Below are 15,567 nucleotides of genomic sequence, written 5' to 3'. Positions count from 1 at the left end.
CCGGTTAGAAGATGAATATATCATAAACATTGTGTGCTGTGAAGCAGTGCAGAGGTCCACGCTCAAGTCAGTCAAGTTTCCTTTTGTAAATTAAGTTAAAAATTCAACAACAGGAATGCTAATACAACAGCCGTTTTAAGAAGTGGTTTTACAAACAAGTGATTTTGAAAGCATCACTCTTTGGTCTGTTTAGCAAATACAGTCTTCAAACAAGAACTCACTGAGTGAAATTTGGCATCCTCAACATAAAAAAACATCTACATTTTACTTAAAAAATATACAATTTAATTTTCAAGAAGCAATTAGGATAATTGTTTTCAGCACTGAGACAACAGACACATAACAACAACAATATCAAAAACACTTTTGCAATCCAGAATCAAGACTGCACTTTTCTTTGTACAGCGTCAAAGATGGGTTTTTATCTAGCACCTTTTTTTCTCTTTGAGAGTAGAATCTCAAGAAGTGACCTGACAGATGAGGTTTGGTGTCTCATGTGCATGCCCTCAGATATTGTAGTGTGAGTGAGTCATTACCTGTAGTTAGCTAAGGTAATGTTACACGCTCTGTACTTTTGAGACTAGATGTCATGTCATGTTGTAAACAAGGCCTGTGCCAGTCAGAGCAGCTTCAACACTTTGCACTTCATCATAAAGCTTGGCCTAGAACAAGCGCACCTGAAGTCTTAATCCCTTGAAGGATAAATACAAAATGTTACCTGATGCCAGATATTCTTAAAATCTAAAACCGATGACCTACTGATGGCGCTGCTGAGACACACTAACGCCTTCTTCTTCTCTAGGTTCACATCCCAGCACCAAGGAGCACACGATTCACACTAATCCCTGCTCACGTCACAGAATTATACAGCTACAAGTTATGAGAGTGTGTGTAATGTCCAGCTACAAACAGACACATAAAAGTCGAGGAAACACCTGAATCGTTGTATAAATGTTGCAGTCCTTCGTGTTTACATTTCAACAACACATCAAATGACAACAATACTGAGAGTGGCAGCCTGTTCTGATGTGTTGCCCAGTGTTATAGATGACAGAGAGGCAGACAAATCCTTGGACCACTGACTAAAGATCCCGGAGAGCCTGGCCTTCTGAGTGCATCACTTACAGTACACACTTATACTGTGATACGTCTAGTAATGACGTACGATCCCAGCAGCCGCGATGTGCAGCGACAGGTCTGTCTTTCAGCACTTTGGTGAATTCTTCTTTTACATGAATAGAAGCCACTTTACCTGTGCAGCATTTGTCTGACATTGACTGTGACAGACTGGATGATGATGGGCTTGGGCCCAAGCACTTGGCAGCTCTTTGTCATCTATTTTGCTCTATCAGTGAAGAAGGCTGGGTCAGTTTGTTGTGGAGAGGGTGTATTAAAACAAAAAACATAATTGTAATTGCATGTAGTAATTTGTCTGATTGAATCAGTCTTAGATAGCCCTCATGTTGGTAATAATGGTCCTGAAGGCAGTCAGTCCTGGGCAGCACTTTGATCTTAGATCTCAGTGCAGGTGAATATGAAGCTTGATGCGCAGGGCATCTCCTATCTCCCCTTGTAGGTAGTCAGTGTCATGCTGCTCCTCCAGTTGGTGTAACCTGCGAGGGCCAAAACGCCGCAGACTGGCGATGTCCAGCCGGTAGGACCCAGCAGGAGGGGGCCTCTTGCCAAGCCGGAGCACACTCTTCCCGTCGCGGCGCTCCAGCAGACGGAAATGTTCGTTGCCGTTGCCGTGGGTGATGACGTAGCGAACATGATGCTCCAGGGGCTGCAGTGCTGGAAGCAGCTCCATCAGAGGCTCTTTATTCAGCAGCGACGCCAAAGATACATTCATGGGGATGATGTCCTGGGTGTCCACACTGGCCATGCTCACAACAGGCTCCTGAAAAACAAAACAGCCAGTGAGAATTATTTGGAAAAAACCCAAAATAAAAAGAAACAAAGTGGTTCAATGTATACCTGATTGAGCCCATTGTTGTCAGTGTGGCGTTTGTGTCGTCCATTCTTAGCTCCGCCATTAATCTTACACTCATAGCAAGCCTCTGGTGATAGACTGTCATCTTCTTCTCCCTCAGCAAGCTGCCCAGGGAATCCTGTGCCTGAGATGCAGTGACTGGACAAAACAATAGAGTACCATATTACACAAATACAGCAGAACTGAGTCTGAGATATTGGGCCGGGACTGGTCATTTTTTTACAGATATTAAAAATACCCACTGACTTCATCTTTGCATTTATTATATATCAACAAAATAAACCTATTCATTAATCATTTTATGTTTTTTTACCCATGAAATGCATTATTTCCATATGAACACATTAAATAGAAAACTTTTCCCTGCATATTTATGCCAGTAATCAAGTTTCAATATGATATCTCTGAATGTATTATTTTCTTTTCACCAGCATTATCTTTTCTTAAAAAAGAGAATGATTACAGCTTTAGTCCCTCACCCCTGTCCAGCTCGGTAGAAGCCACCTGGACATCCACACAGGTATCCGCCGTCAGTGTTGGAGCAGCCGTAGGAACATGGGTTGCTGCTCGTGCTACATTCATTTACGTCTTGGCAGCCACCACTTTGTTGCTCAAAGTCAAAACCAGAAGGACACACACACTTGAAGCTGCCCAGTGTGTTGTAACATGAGGCTGATCCACACGTGCTTCCTCCCTGGCACTCGTTTTCATCTAAAGTGGGGAAAAGTTGTCAGAAAACACTGTATGGATGGACTGCATATAAAATTTAGCGAGTGATTGCCCCTGTCTGATATAATGGCATTGAAATTGTGTTATTGCATGAACAGGCTTACTAACCAACACACTGGTTCCACTGGTAGTGCTGCACATAGCCCTGAGGACAGCCGCAGCGGAATCCTCCCATCATGTTCTGGCAGCCATGTTGGCACCGGTGGTTACTGCCGCACTCATCCACATCTGATTACAGTTTCAAGGGAAAAAAGTTACAAACACGAGGGTAATATGCTGGTAGGTTGACACCCACTAACCACCTAGACCAGTTAAATTTTTGATGAAATGACATGAAAAATAATCATGCCTTAACCCCTTAACCCCCACCTTAACCGAGCACATTTCTTCCAGTTCAGCTTTACCCAAATCTGAAAACTTCTTGACTGGAGCTTAAAGCCTATTGGCCAGAGTAACAACTCATTTGATCTAACATTTATCCTCACGTTGTTGCTGTATTGCTCTTTCGATGCTTTTTTTTTTCTCGGTTTTGACACTTTATTATCAATTTTATGATGCTTTTATGTCTTGTTTTTGTCACTTTTTGGACACATCTTTTTTGCCCTTTTGATCCTCATTTCCATCTTGTTTTTGTCGCTTTTTTGACATGTTTTGTTGCTCTTTTGAAGCTTTTTTTTTGCTGTTTTCATCCTTTGGGTAAAGCCCAACTGGAGGAAATGTGCTCAGTTAAAGCAGGGGTTACGAGGTCAAACAGATGCAACAAAAAGTAGCAATCATCCAAACCATTTGTTGATGATTTGACGGATCATGGTCCACACATGGGACTAAATTCATCATATCTTTATATCTTAGTCTATGCTAGATTATAAATAGCCTTCAATTATAGTTAAAACAACTGGTTGTGCTTGTGAAAACCCTTTTTGGAAAAGACAAGCTATAAACTTGTCAAGGTCCGAAATACACAGCTTGTCACTCGTCACGTCTCCTCCCACTGCTTACCTTCACACTCGATTCCTGTGCTGTCCAATGAGAATCCTTTGCCACATTCACAGTTGAAACTGCCTGGTGTGTTGATGCAAGAAGCACGAGAGCCACACATGCTGCTCTGAGCTGCACACTCATTATTGTCTGTAAAAAGAGCTCATGTTACAGGGGGCCCATCTTTACAGCTTATGGAAACTATCACAGTCCCCAAAGCTACTGCCTTCATCCTCCTCTCTCTGTCTCTCTCTCTTTTATTTATTTCATTTTGTATGTACATGTTTAGATATACAAGTACAATCTGACTGTCTAATCCTGCAAAGGTTCCCGCGCTGCGTTTTCATCATGATTCGGGTTTGATACACAATTCACAGTGTGCACCGTTACTAGTGTGAACTCACCGATGCAGGCAGTCTGGTGCTGAGTGAAACCAGGGGGGCACTTGCAGGTGAAGCCCCCGATGGTGTTGACGCAGAGGAACTGACAGTTGTGCTGCTTGGTGGAACACTCGTCCAGATCTGGGACCGGGACGACCAAAGTTAATGTTGTATCGTAAATCTCGTTTCAGTCCGTGCCCATTTATTTTTTACAGTATGTGTCAAGACATTTTTGCTGATTAAAACAACAAAAAATGTACTAAAACTTGAATAAATAGTTAAATCAAACAACCCTACAAGTCAGAACATTTGCAACACTTTAGGTTTGACTACATGTGTTATTGATTGTTGACTGGTTGAATTCAATTAGCGAACAAAAATAAACACAGTAATAAAAGTGGCAGCTGCCTCCATTATCAACCTACTTTATTAGCGCCTTACCTTTGCATGTCTTCCCATCTGGCTGCAGGCTGTATCCTCTGGGGCAGGAGCACAGATAACTGCCCTCAGTGTTCTTACATATGAAATTACAAGGCTTCGGAGACAGAGCACACTCATCCATATCTGAAAACGGAAAGAGAACATTCACTTGAACTGCTGGCCGCCCCAGTATAACAGCTTCATAAGGACAGAGATGATCCTTACCGACACAGGAGGAGGCTGTAAAGTCTGCTTTGTATCCAACGTTACAGTGACATCTGAAGGATCCAATTGTGTTGATGCATTGACCGTTTTTACACAGTTCAGGGATCACGAGGCACTCATTAATATCTGAAAATATACAGGTAAATGTAAGTAAATTAGAATATTGTGAAATTACACCCAGTTTGTATTTAAATAAGGTGAAGTTACCCCGCCCATCAGTGGTGTAGCCTGGTCCAAGAGGGCACATCTTCTTGTACTGGACGGTGCCAGGGAGTGGGCAAAGCTCACACTGTGTTCCCCACCCTCTGCCTCCGTTGCAGCAGCACTCAGACTTGGTGACACTGTTTCTGTTTGTGGATGACTGCTGACACATGGTCTGCAGGGCCTCCATGTAACAGTAGCCTTTCCTGTTGTCTACGGGAGAATGGCAAAAAAAAAAGGATGATTAAGTGAGTGTGGTTTAGCCGCTGACAGTAGCAATGAAAGATTCCTGGACAGAGAATTTGGCAAGCCGATAAAGCTGTCGCATCGCATAACAACAGTTCTCCTTGATTTAGAAATGTTTAAAAAAACATCTTACCAATACACTCGGTTCCAGTGGAGCTGGGCTCGAAGCCGTCGTTGCACTCACACCTGTAACTTCCCACTGTGTTGACACATCGGCCGTTCTTACAGATCCCTGGTTTGCTGCGACACTCGTTCAAATCTGCCAAAGAACAGAGAGACTATTCATCAGTAGATCTGAACAGCAGAGCAGAGGAGTACAGGGAGAGTGGACACCTCGGGGTACGTGAGCAGGAGAATGAAAGTGAATACAATTTGAAAACCAGTATTTTCTTACATTTAAAGCAGAACTAAGTAACTCATGCCCCCACAGGCCATAAGCGTCACTGCATGTTGCGTTTTTTTTACTCATTAATTGTCCGTGAGAGTTAATACTACGCTGACAGAAAAGACAAAGGGAGAGAGGGATATTGTACATCGTGCCACAACTCAATTACACAATGGAGATATTTTTTTTCACTCAAATTTGCCTGTAATTACTGCTAAAGTGGCGCTAGGCTGCAGTTAGCTTTGCCCGTTAGCCTGTTAGCAACTTCTTTGTGATTCTACTAGTGGGCATTGGTGGCTCCGACCCGGAGATAAGGGAGTTGCAAGCGTGATTTTCTGGTCAGAGACACCAGGGCAGATGAATGACCCCTGAGTTGTCTCATTAACACTTGTATTACCCAGAGAGACTACAAAAAGGATTTATTAAGGTAAAAAAGTTACTAATTGCTGCTTTAAGAGTGGTTTGTAGGGTTATTATTTACATTAAACATGATTAAAATTAGAAAGCATTAGAATAAGTGTCACTATTATACATTCACACTACAGTGGGGGGGTTTTGGGACTGTGCCACAAAGTCGAGGCAGTGCTCAACACAAAACAAAACAAAACATTGCAGGTGTATGCAAGTTGTGAACTCAGTCCTGCGACTCACCCATGCAGCCTTCTCCGTCTGGGCGCCGCTGCATACCAGGAGGGCAGATACACATGAAAGTACCAATCAGGTTCTTGCAGATCATTCCTTTAGAGTTGCAGTCGTCCAATCCCTCCGCACACTCATCCTGGTCTGCACAGGAAGTCACAAACAACCAACAAGTTAGTCTTTACTATTAATAGCTTTCCTATTTATGAACACTTGAAGGAACTTACCTCTGCACATGCGATGGTCGTCTCTCAGGACATAGCCAGACGGACACATGCACTCATAAGAGCCAAAAGTGTTGACACAGCGGAAAGCGCAGAGCAGTGGATTCTGGGAGCACTCATTTACATCTGAAACACAGAGGGAGTTAGATGCGCCCAGTCTCATCTACAATCTTCTATGGCGTGATTTTGAATTGGAAAACCTACCCTCACAGGTCATCATTGTGCCAGGTTCAAAGCCCTCATTGCAAGCACACTCAAATCCACCGATGACATTCGTGCAAGTTCCGTTTCCACAAGGATTCCCGATAGAGCACTCGTCAGTGTCTGCAGAGCGCAGGCAGGGACGTTTAGAACAGTAAAACATGCACGCATTTCCTTTTGACCAACAGAACACCAAGCATATTTAACCTCTAACCTTAACCGCGTGATCTCCAGTTTGGCTTTACCCAAATCTAAGAGCTTCTCGAATGGACTTTACAGCCTATAGGCCAGTGTAACGCCTCATTTGAAAGCTAAGGCCTACAAAATTGATCAAAGCTTCTTCCTCGTTATAACTGTCATGTTTTCGTCATTTTGGTTGTGCTTTAAACTATAAGAGATGAATACCCTCAGCAGTTTTAACAGCATCTATATCTATCAATAACAATATATGTAATTTCATAAAACATATCATGATAATTAAAGCTTAATCCTATTACTCACCAACACATTTGACTCCAGTGTAATCCAGATTGTATCCAAAAGGACATTCACATCGGAACGAACCGTCTGTGTTGATGCAGATACCGTTCTGGCAGATGCCTGGATTATCCAAACACTCATTCATGTCTAGATATAAAAATGAAGACGAATTAAAAAGTTTGTAACATTACACATGTCACTGTATTTTGTAGATTTAGTGCTGACCTTCGCGTGTGTTCCCAGGTCCGGGCAGAGCACCATGGCCAAAGGGGCACAGTGTGTTGAAAGCAGCTGGAGATACATCAAAAAAAGGCCCATTATTTAGATTAAGAAAATGACATGTGGGATTGATTACATGATGGTGGTTATAGTATTTATTTACCTTCATTCTCTTGTGGGCACAGTTCACAGGGAAGCCCCCAGCCCTCCCCAGGCATCTTGCTGCAACAGCATTTAGCCTTAGTCGTGTTGAAGGCTTTGGGCACTGAACATTTTCCAGCTTCAAATTTGGTGAAACAGAAACTCTCTCTGGTGTCTGCCATTTTGAAAACAATAAATCACCCTTTAACTTCACCATCACATTACATTATCTTGATTAGCTTAAGCTTTTATGTAAACCAACAGGTCCTTTTACCGTAGCAGCTGCGCTTGTTGTCAGACAGGACAAAGCCCGGCTGGCACGTGCACTGGAAGCTCCCGGGAGTGTTGGTACATGTGCCAAACTGACAGATATTGGGCTCCACATCACACTCATTAATATCTGCAAATAGAAGCAGTTATAACAGTGCATCTTTAACAGTGTTTGACTGAAAGGCACAGAATGGAAAACTTTGTTAAGTGCACACTCACCAATGCACTGGTCATTCTGCACTTCATAGCCGGGTGGACAGATGCATCTGAAGGACCCGTCCAGGTTTTGGCAGGTTCCCGGAGAGCAAGTGCCAGGAAGACTCACACACTCATTGATATCTGGAGGGAAAAAAAGGTCACTTAATGTCTTATAAAAGAAAGAAAGATGATGATGCTTTAAATATAAAATCCCCTCTCACCAACACAGTTTTTCCCATCTGGTGTGTTTTCATAGCCGTCCAGACAGAGACACTGAAAGGAGCCCAGACCGTTGATACAGTGTCCGTTCCTGCACACTTGACCCTGCAGAGCGCTGCACTCATCAATGTCTACAAAATCACATAAAAGCAGTTAAGACTGACTGGTCAACCTGGAGTCTGATATTGATATAAGGCATGGTTGAAATATTTAGCCGAAAGCAGTTTTAGTATTCTTGAATGTCTCTCTGTTTTATAAAGGTCTGATGGTGCAACAAACATATCAATCTTTCCTTGTCAGTCATCTTTCTGATGTTTGTCCAAAGGATTGCATAAACAAAGGGCAAAATTTATCTCCATCATATGTTAACAGTGTTATATGTAATTCTTCATCAGACTTTGACCTTTTCAGGACACATTAACCACAAGTGACCTTTGTCGATGCGTACCCATGCAGTCGTTGTTGTGAGTGAGCTCGAATCCGGGGAAACACAGGCAGTTGTAGGAGCCCACAGTGTTTTTACAGGTGCCATTGCCACAGGGCTGTCTGTCACACTCATCAATGTCTAAAACAAAAGAAGGTATATTCAATATGTTTATCAGATATAATGAGCAGTACAACAGGGTTTCTTACCCATGCACATGGTTTGGTCCAGTGTGGCCTTGAATCCATTGTGACAGAGACAGCGGTAGCTTCCCTGAGTATCAATACACTCTCCATGGCTGCAGACATTAGGAATCTCCTGGCATTCGTTACGATCTGAGTTTTAACAAAGACACACCAAAATTACCAGTGCACTTTAATTCAAACATACAGTACATATAAAGTATGTTTCAGAGGTAATCCCCATTACTGCAGTGGACTCACCGACACAGGCTCCGCTCGGAGACAGTTTGAAACCTGGAGAGCATTCACAGCGGTAGCTGCCTGGGATGTTGATACAGTTGGCGTTTCGCTGGCACAGGTTGTCCCCGCTGTTACACTCATCAATATCTGCACAGCAGAAAAAGGCAGGAAACTGAGGAAATCAATCACAGGCTCTATAACTGTTGGCTCTGAGCGACTGTCAGCTTGTGGCCAGTGGGAGGCAAAACATAATGTGGCCATTTTAGCCGTGCTACTGTGAGGACAGTAACTAGCACTTTCCCAGTGATTGAAGGTCCTGGCAGCAACTCCAAATCGGAGCCACTACAATGATCTTTACAAGGACGTAACTCATGTAGGGAAAGGCTGCATTAGCTCCACTGTGTGGACTACTGGTCAAACTGCTTCTCAAACCTTGAGAGCTAAACAATATTCAGTAAGACAGTATAATTTCTGAGGATTTGGCGCCTTTTGATACAAAGCCAAAATATGTTATGAAGACCCATAAAAGGACTAAAAAGAACACAGTTAAAGTTGCTAAAACACATAACAACAGTAGTTAGTTAACGTGAGGGCCCATGGTGAGTAAAGAAACATTTTCTGACCTTCACAGACGAGCAGGATGTTGTTGTAGCTGAAGCCCATGGGACATTCACAGCGGAAACTGCCGATCTGGTTGATACAGACCCCGTTGGTACAAATCCCAGGGATCTCCCTGCACTCATCAATATCTGCCCACAACAACACAATTTCAAAAAAGGAAACTTGCGAAGAAAAAACATTTGGGATCTGTTAAATGCCTACCAATGGGTTTTCCGGTGTGGATGTCGATGATGAAGCCTGGAGCCTGGTTTCCACACAGCAGTTGGTATTCGGCTGAAATGAACAGATGACTCAATAAAATGTTTTTATGCTTTGTTGGTTTGAGACATAATTTTATAGGTAAACACTGACTGGTGGCAGGAGTTGGACAGGCTTCACAGGGCTTGTTCCAGGCTTTGCCCACATTATAAGCACAGCAGCACATCTTTTTGGTCATGTTGAAGGACAGCTCATTTTCACATGTGTCATTGAAGTTACGGTAACAGACACTCTTCCTCATGTCTGCAACACAGTCATGGGATCTAAGGATTAATATGTGCAGTGTAAAATGTGCACAGACTTTATTGACAACATATCTTACCCATGCAGTTGTTTCCACCATTGACCTGCATATATTCTGGAGGGCACACACAAGTGTAGTTGCCCAGAGTGTTGTAGCAGGTGCCAGGCCCACAGATGCCAATGTGAGTTGTACATTCATCAATATCTGCAAAGGTCGTTCATTAATTAAATGTATAAGCCTTCTATAAATGTTCAGTGGAATTAATGTTTTTGAGGCTTCTTACCCTCACAGATGCGAGTCTCTTCATTGAGGTAGTATCCAGCAGGGCATTCACACTGGAAGCTGCCAAATGTGTTCACACAGTTTCCTCCTTGGCACAGTCCGGGCAGCTCCTGGCACTCATCAATGTCTGCCCAGGTCAAAGGTTAGTCAGAAACTGTAGCTAATGTTGACAAAGCTCAAGTTGGTAGTAATATATCTAAAAAATAGAATAAAAATACCTTCAAGAATAACAGTGATGGGGTTTGGTCTGAATCCCTCTCCACCAGGACAGAGAGTCTTATACTCAGCTGTGAAAAAGTAAAGAGAGATATGCATATAGTTTTGATGATCCTGTTGTCTAGTCTGATATATAGAGCAAAAATGTGCTGTTTTTGGTAAATGGAGTTGGCCAGGTGCTTACTGGAGTTGGGGGCAGGGCAGAGTTCACAAGGGTTTCCCCAGGCTCCTCCCAAAGAGCAGCAGCAGGACGCTCTGGTCACCCCCACTCCAATCTCTGCACTGCAAGAAATACCGCCATCTCCTCGAGCCAGGACATCGAGGAAGCAATTCCCAACACGAGTGTCTGTGAGTATTTCAATGGTTAGTGGTTTAGAAGTGGTCAATGCTCTGAATACATATTTATTATGCACTTTCAGGTGAGCAGCATAATGTGTTTCTTAAAACTAGATACAGTTTGGATCAATGACTTACCCACACAGCCCACTCCAGTGGGGTTAAGCTCAAAGTCTGCGGGACAGTTACACAGGTAGCTGCCTGGAGTGTTCACACACAGTCCATTGATGCAGTTCACAGGGTCAGCGCACTCATTGATGTCTGCACACACAGATCATTTTACAGTCAACTTTATTCAATCATAGCAATGCAGATTTCTAAAAAAGTCATTCAGTGTTAGAGCCATGATTAAAGTAGTCTGAATCTCACCAGTGCAGTTTCCGCCACTCCGATCCAGCTCATAACCATCATCACAGACACAGCGGAACATCCCTGGGAGATTCTGACATGTCCCAAACACACAGATGTTCTGGAAATTACACTCATCGATATCTGTTAGGGTGAATAAGAGGATACAAGGTTACCAGTACAAACTCACCGTTACTGTTTTTACTGGTAAAGTATAAAAGACAAGTACCTTGGCAGGCCTTGTTGTCCTCTGTCGGGGTGAAGCCCATCTCACACTCACAGCGGTATCCGCCAGGAGCATTCAGGCACTGACCGTTCTCACACAAGTTCACATTGTCTGCACATTCATCCATGTCTGAAACAGAAGAGACAATTTGATAAGTTCCACTCACAATATTTTAGAAAGAAGACCAACTTACCAGAGCATGAAAATCCATCTCCATTGAAGCCCTCTTTGCATGTGCACCTGTATGACCCTGGTGTGTTGACACAGTCTGCGTTGAGGTTACAGTTGTGGTCCTCTGCCGAACATTCATCCTGATCTACATAAGGGCAAAGCATAAGCATAATCAGGAAACTAAAAAGGAAAAAAACTTCTCTTCAAACATTTCTCTTCAGACTGACCAATGCATTTGATGCCATCTCCAATCCAGCCATCTCTGCAGCGACATTTGAAGCTCCCAGGAACGTTGATACAGGCAGCATGCATGTCACAGTTATGAGCCCCAATCTCACATTCGTCAACGTCTGGTGATAGGAAATGGAATAGTAAAATAGTTTTATTAAACATACAGATGTTTTTGATTGAACTTTCTACAGTCGTCACATTCATCATAGAAAGTGCAAGTGTCTTTTCCACAAGACAAGCTGGCCTGACCTTCAGATTCATAAATAAATTATAACTGTCTCTAAAAATACTGTGTGCGTGGGCTCACCTGCTCAACTCAAATAAAGATTCACCATCACTAAATTCACAGAGCATTGCTCTATACATACAGTATATACAGTACCTGTGCAGCCTGTGGATCCCTTCTTTACAAAGTATCCCAGCTGACAGTGACAGATGAAAGAGCCTTTGGTGTTCTCACAGTCTCCATGGAGACAGATGTTAGGGTTCAGGTCGCACTCATTCACATCTATGAAGAAAATGGAAACACTTGTTATTCATTGTTAAGATGAATCAGGCCCAATGAGCAGAACTACAGGACTTACCGATACAAGTCCTCATGTCCATTGAAGCCATGAAGCCGTCATAGCACAAACAACGATATTCACCAGGAATATTGGTGCACTGGCCTCCATCACAAATGTCAGGTGACTCCTCACATTCATCAATATCTAGCACAAGAGAAAACTTTTAGATGACAACATCCCGCTCAACTGTAGCCTGTAGTGTTTAAAGTGTTTGTTCATTACCTGCGCAGGTTCTGAGGTCAGGCATCAGAGCATAGCCCTCACTGCAGCTGCACTCATAGCTGCCCTCTGAGTTGGTACAGTGAGTTTCACAGCCTCCATTCATAATAGTGCACTCATCAATATCTATGGAAAAGACACAAATTAAGCCAAAGGACAGTAACAACTGTTACCACACTGATATTTGATTTGAAAAAGATGCTGAACATACCGACACAGCTCTGTCTGTCGGGAGTGGCCTGGTAACCCGTCTCACATGAACACTGGTATGTTCCAGGCATGTTCACACACTGACCGTTTCTACACAAGTTCTCACTCAGTTCACATTCATTTAAATCTGTAAAAGACAAAGGTGAAATGTTAGTGCATTATTACGTCTGGAGAACAAAAATGATGTGAAGAGTCCTGACCTTCACAAGCCGAGCCGTCATTACTCAGTGTGTAACCAGTGGGACACTCGCACTCATAACTTCCATCTGTGTTGATGCAGTCTCCTCCACGACACAACAGAGGGTTTCTCTCACACTCGTCAATGTCTGCAGCAGAAAGTAAGAGAATTACGAAAGTGATTACACAAACAGATAAAAGTCTCCTCCTGACTTACCCATGCAGTTTTTCATCATCATGAATCCACTCTCGTAGCCCTCAAAACATTCACACTCAAAACTGCCGGGGGTATTGACACATGTGCCATGTCCACACAGGTCTGGAGAGATGCGGCACTCATCGATATCTGAGGAACAAAAGTCAGTTATTTGTGGATTTTGGCAGTTGATGTTTTGTGTGTGTTTTCAGCCTGTACCTGTGCAGTTCCTCTCCTCGGCTGTCAGGGCAAACCCACTGTTGCAACGACATTTAAAACTGCCAATGGTGTTACGACAAGTTCCATGAGTGCATATGCCATTGAACACCTTGCACTCATTCACATCTAAGAATAACAATAGAGGAGATAGCAGTCTTTTTTAGGTAACGAGTAAACATCATTCTGACGGTCCGAAGTAAAAGAAAATACCTTTGTAGAAAGACCTGCCGGTGAGAATGTCCCCTCTGTTGGCAAAACCCCGTCCTCTGGGACAGATGGCTTTGAACTCTGGTGTGTCCTCTTTGGGACACTCCTCACAGTCAATGCCCCAAGCAGCACCCACCAGACAGCAGCACATGTCGATGCGGTATCTTCCTGGCAGGGGTGCCCCACATTCATCCTCATGCCACTTCATGTAACACTGCTCAGAGCGCATGTCTGAAAACCATAAAATACAAGGTCTGTTGTGTCCCTTGAAATGTTAATGCAGAGCATTATTTGTATCTGTAGAAGCCTTACCAACACAGGTGCGTCCAGTACCATCCAGAGTGCGGCCCTCGGGACACTCACAGCGGAAAGAGCCCTGGGTGTTCACACAGCGCCCATTTGTGCAGACTCCAGGGAACACCTCACACTCATTAATGTCTATGGGGAGCGATATATTTACAAGGTGAGATATGTACAGGTTATGGTTTGTTTGAACCAGTGTTTATAGCACATGCTGTGAAGGGCAAAAAGTAAAGTATTTACCTTCACAGACAACACCTTTCATACGAGCAAATCCACGAGAGCAGGCTGTGTCTGTTGGGATCAAAACAATTAAACATTATTTTCTGTAATATGAATGAGTAGATTCCATGATGTGGTAGTGTAAACACATTCTGTGCAAACTAACCAATTTCACAGGGTTCACAGGGGCTGCCCCAAGCTGCTCCCAGAGTGGAACAACACTCAGACTTGAGTGTGGCTCCATTGATGTTGACTTCACAGCGGTTGTCCTGTATCGTCAGCCAGCAGGTGCTCTTCATACTGTCTGTAAGTGTCAAACGCAGCTTTGAGATTAGCTTTAAGATTTTGAATTAGCTTTGGGTAAAATTATTCATTTATAGATCCATTAAATAAAACCAAATGACTATTTTTATTGCAGAATCCCCAGTTTAGAATCTCTGCCTTTTGTATTTATTTTTATGCCGCATTCTTTTATAATGAACAGAAACTGAGTAAGTGGATTTTTATTCTATGAACCAAAGCCATCCGCATTTAGAGGTTTGATCCACAGTAAAGTCACGGTTCTTACCCACACAGATGGTATTAGTGGAGTCCAGTTTGCTGCCGTGAGAGCACTCGCAGTTGAAGGACCCAGCAACATTACGGCACACCCCATTGATGCACGGACTGGACTCACACTCGTTGATATCTGAAATAGGCCACATATGAGGACAAGGTTGGCGGGGTCATTCTCAAATCATATACATTTTACAACAACCCAACACTAATACATTACAAGTACACACTTAAAATGTAGATGTTTTTACGAGAATATCAAAACCAAAAAATGTCATATTAACCAGTAATGACAACAACAGACTCATTTCTACCACAATGAGCCAAGTGTGTTGTGCTTAATGCCACATGTCAGGAAGTCATGTCCCTGTGACGGCCTTCATTTAGGCAAAAATTACACAATGCATAAATTTGTACTTGATTGGAAGATGGGGACTTACCCTCGCAGGTCTCAGAGTCCGGTTTGAAGACGAAGCCTTTGGGACAGGAGCAGGTGTAGGAGCCTGGAGTGTTTCTGCACAGGCCATTGTCGCACAGCAGTCGGTTCACCAGACACTCATTGATATCTGAAGAAAACAGCATTCTCTAGTCAAAGCTGCTCTTTCTTCTTTGTCTCCCATTGGCTTTTTCTCTTAAGTGTAGCCAAAGGAAATGACTATGTCTTCTTACATGCAGTCATAGCCATAGTTGTCTGAGTGCTGAGTAAATATTAACGCTGGGACCAAAATATGCTGTGACTCCATCATGAATGTGTACAGTCATTAAAAGTCAG

At 43.1% G+C, this 15,567-nt stretch overlaps 1 protein-coding gene across 1 annotated transcript in view; it reads right to left on the bottom strand.

The window, feature by feature from the left end:
- Positions 1-432: 432 nt before the first annotated feature.
- Positions 433-15,567, bottom strand: part of fbn2b (fibrillin 2b) — a gene marked incomplete at its 5' end in the record, with an annotated part of 54,374 nt that continues 39,239 nt past the window's right edge. The window contains 47 exons of the mRNA XM_079574511.1: positions 433-1,897; positions 1,975-2,128; positions 2,470-2,701; positions 2,828-2,947; positions 3,719-3,847; positions 4,102-4,218; positions 4,519-4,641; positions 4,723-4,848; positions 4,930-5,136; positions 5,303-5,428; positions 6,206-6,337; positions 6,421-6,543; positions 6,622-6,741; positions 7,120-7,245; positions 7,324-7,389; positions 7,481-7,633; positions 7,733-7,858; positions 7,948-8,067; positions 8,148-8,276; positions 8,594-8,710; positions 8,779-8,904; positions 9,013-9,138; positions 9,615-9,740; positions 9,814-9,885; positions 9,964-10,113; positions 10,193-10,318; positions 10,398-10,523; positions 10,615-10,683; positions 10,797-10,958; positions 11,087-11,209; positions 11,318-11,440; positions 11,526-11,651; positions 11,716-11,838; positions 11,921-12,043; positions 12,307-12,432; positions 12,509-12,634; positions 12,713-12,835; positions 12,921-13,046; positions 13,120-13,245; positions 13,314-13,442; positions 13,512-13,637; positions 13,722-13,949; positions 14,031-14,156; positions 14,262-14,312; positions 14,407-14,544; positions 14,809-14,928; positions 15,236-15,361. Of these exons, the coding sequence (XP_079430637.1) occupies positions 1,520-1,897; positions 1,975-2,128; positions 2,470-2,701; positions 2,828-2,947; positions 3,719-3,847; positions 4,102-4,218; positions 4,519-4,641; positions 4,723-4,848; positions 4,930-5,136; positions 5,303-5,428; positions 6,206-6,337; positions 6,421-6,543; positions 6,622-6,741; positions 7,120-7,245; positions 7,324-7,389; positions 7,481-7,633; positions 7,733-7,858; positions 7,948-8,067; positions 8,148-8,276; positions 8,594-8,710; positions 8,779-8,904; positions 9,013-9,138; positions 9,615-9,740; positions 9,814-9,885; positions 9,964-10,113; positions 10,193-10,318; positions 10,398-10,523; positions 10,615-10,683; positions 10,797-10,958; positions 11,087-11,209; positions 11,318-11,440; positions 11,526-11,651; positions 11,716-11,838; positions 11,921-12,043; positions 12,307-12,432; positions 12,509-12,634; positions 12,713-12,835; positions 12,921-13,046; positions 13,120-13,245; positions 13,314-13,442; positions 13,512-13,637; positions 13,722-13,949; positions 14,031-14,156; positions 14,262-14,312; positions 14,407-14,544; positions 14,809-14,928; positions 15,236-15,361 (6,296 nt within the window). The 3' untranslated portion in view covers positions 433-1,519. The remainder of the gene's footprint in view (positions 1,898-1,974; positions 2,129-2,469; positions 2,702-2,827; positions 2,948-3,718; positions 3,848-4,101; positions 4,219-4,518; positions 4,642-4,722; positions 4,849-4,929; positions 5,137-5,302; positions 5,429-6,205; positions 6,338-6,420; positions 6,544-6,621; positions 6,742-7,119; positions 7,246-7,323; positions 7,390-7,480; positions 7,634-7,732; positions 7,859-7,947; positions 8,068-8,147; positions 8,277-8,593; positions 8,711-8,778; positions 8,905-9,012; positions 9,139-9,614; positions 9,741-9,813; positions 9,886-9,963; positions 10,114-10,192; positions 10,319-10,397; positions 10,524-10,614; positions 10,684-10,796; positions 10,959-11,086; positions 11,210-11,317; positions 11,441-11,525; positions 11,652-11,715; positions 11,839-11,920; positions 12,044-12,306; positions 12,433-12,508; positions 12,635-12,712; positions 12,836-12,920; positions 13,047-13,119; positions 13,246-13,313; positions 13,443-13,511; positions 13,638-13,721; positions 13,950-14,030; positions 14,157-14,261; positions 14,313-14,406; positions 14,545-14,808; positions 14,929-15,235; positions 15,362-15,567) is intronic.

Source organism: Gobius niger, assembly GCF_951799975.1.
Source record: "Gobius niger genome assembly, chromosome: 17".
Lineage (NCBI taxonomy): Eukaryota > Metazoa > Chordata > Actinopteri > Gobiiformes > Gobiidae > Gobius > Gobius niger.
The sequence above is the reverse complement of the archived record's forward strand: the minus strand, read 5'-3'. Positions and strand labels throughout refer to the sequence as shown.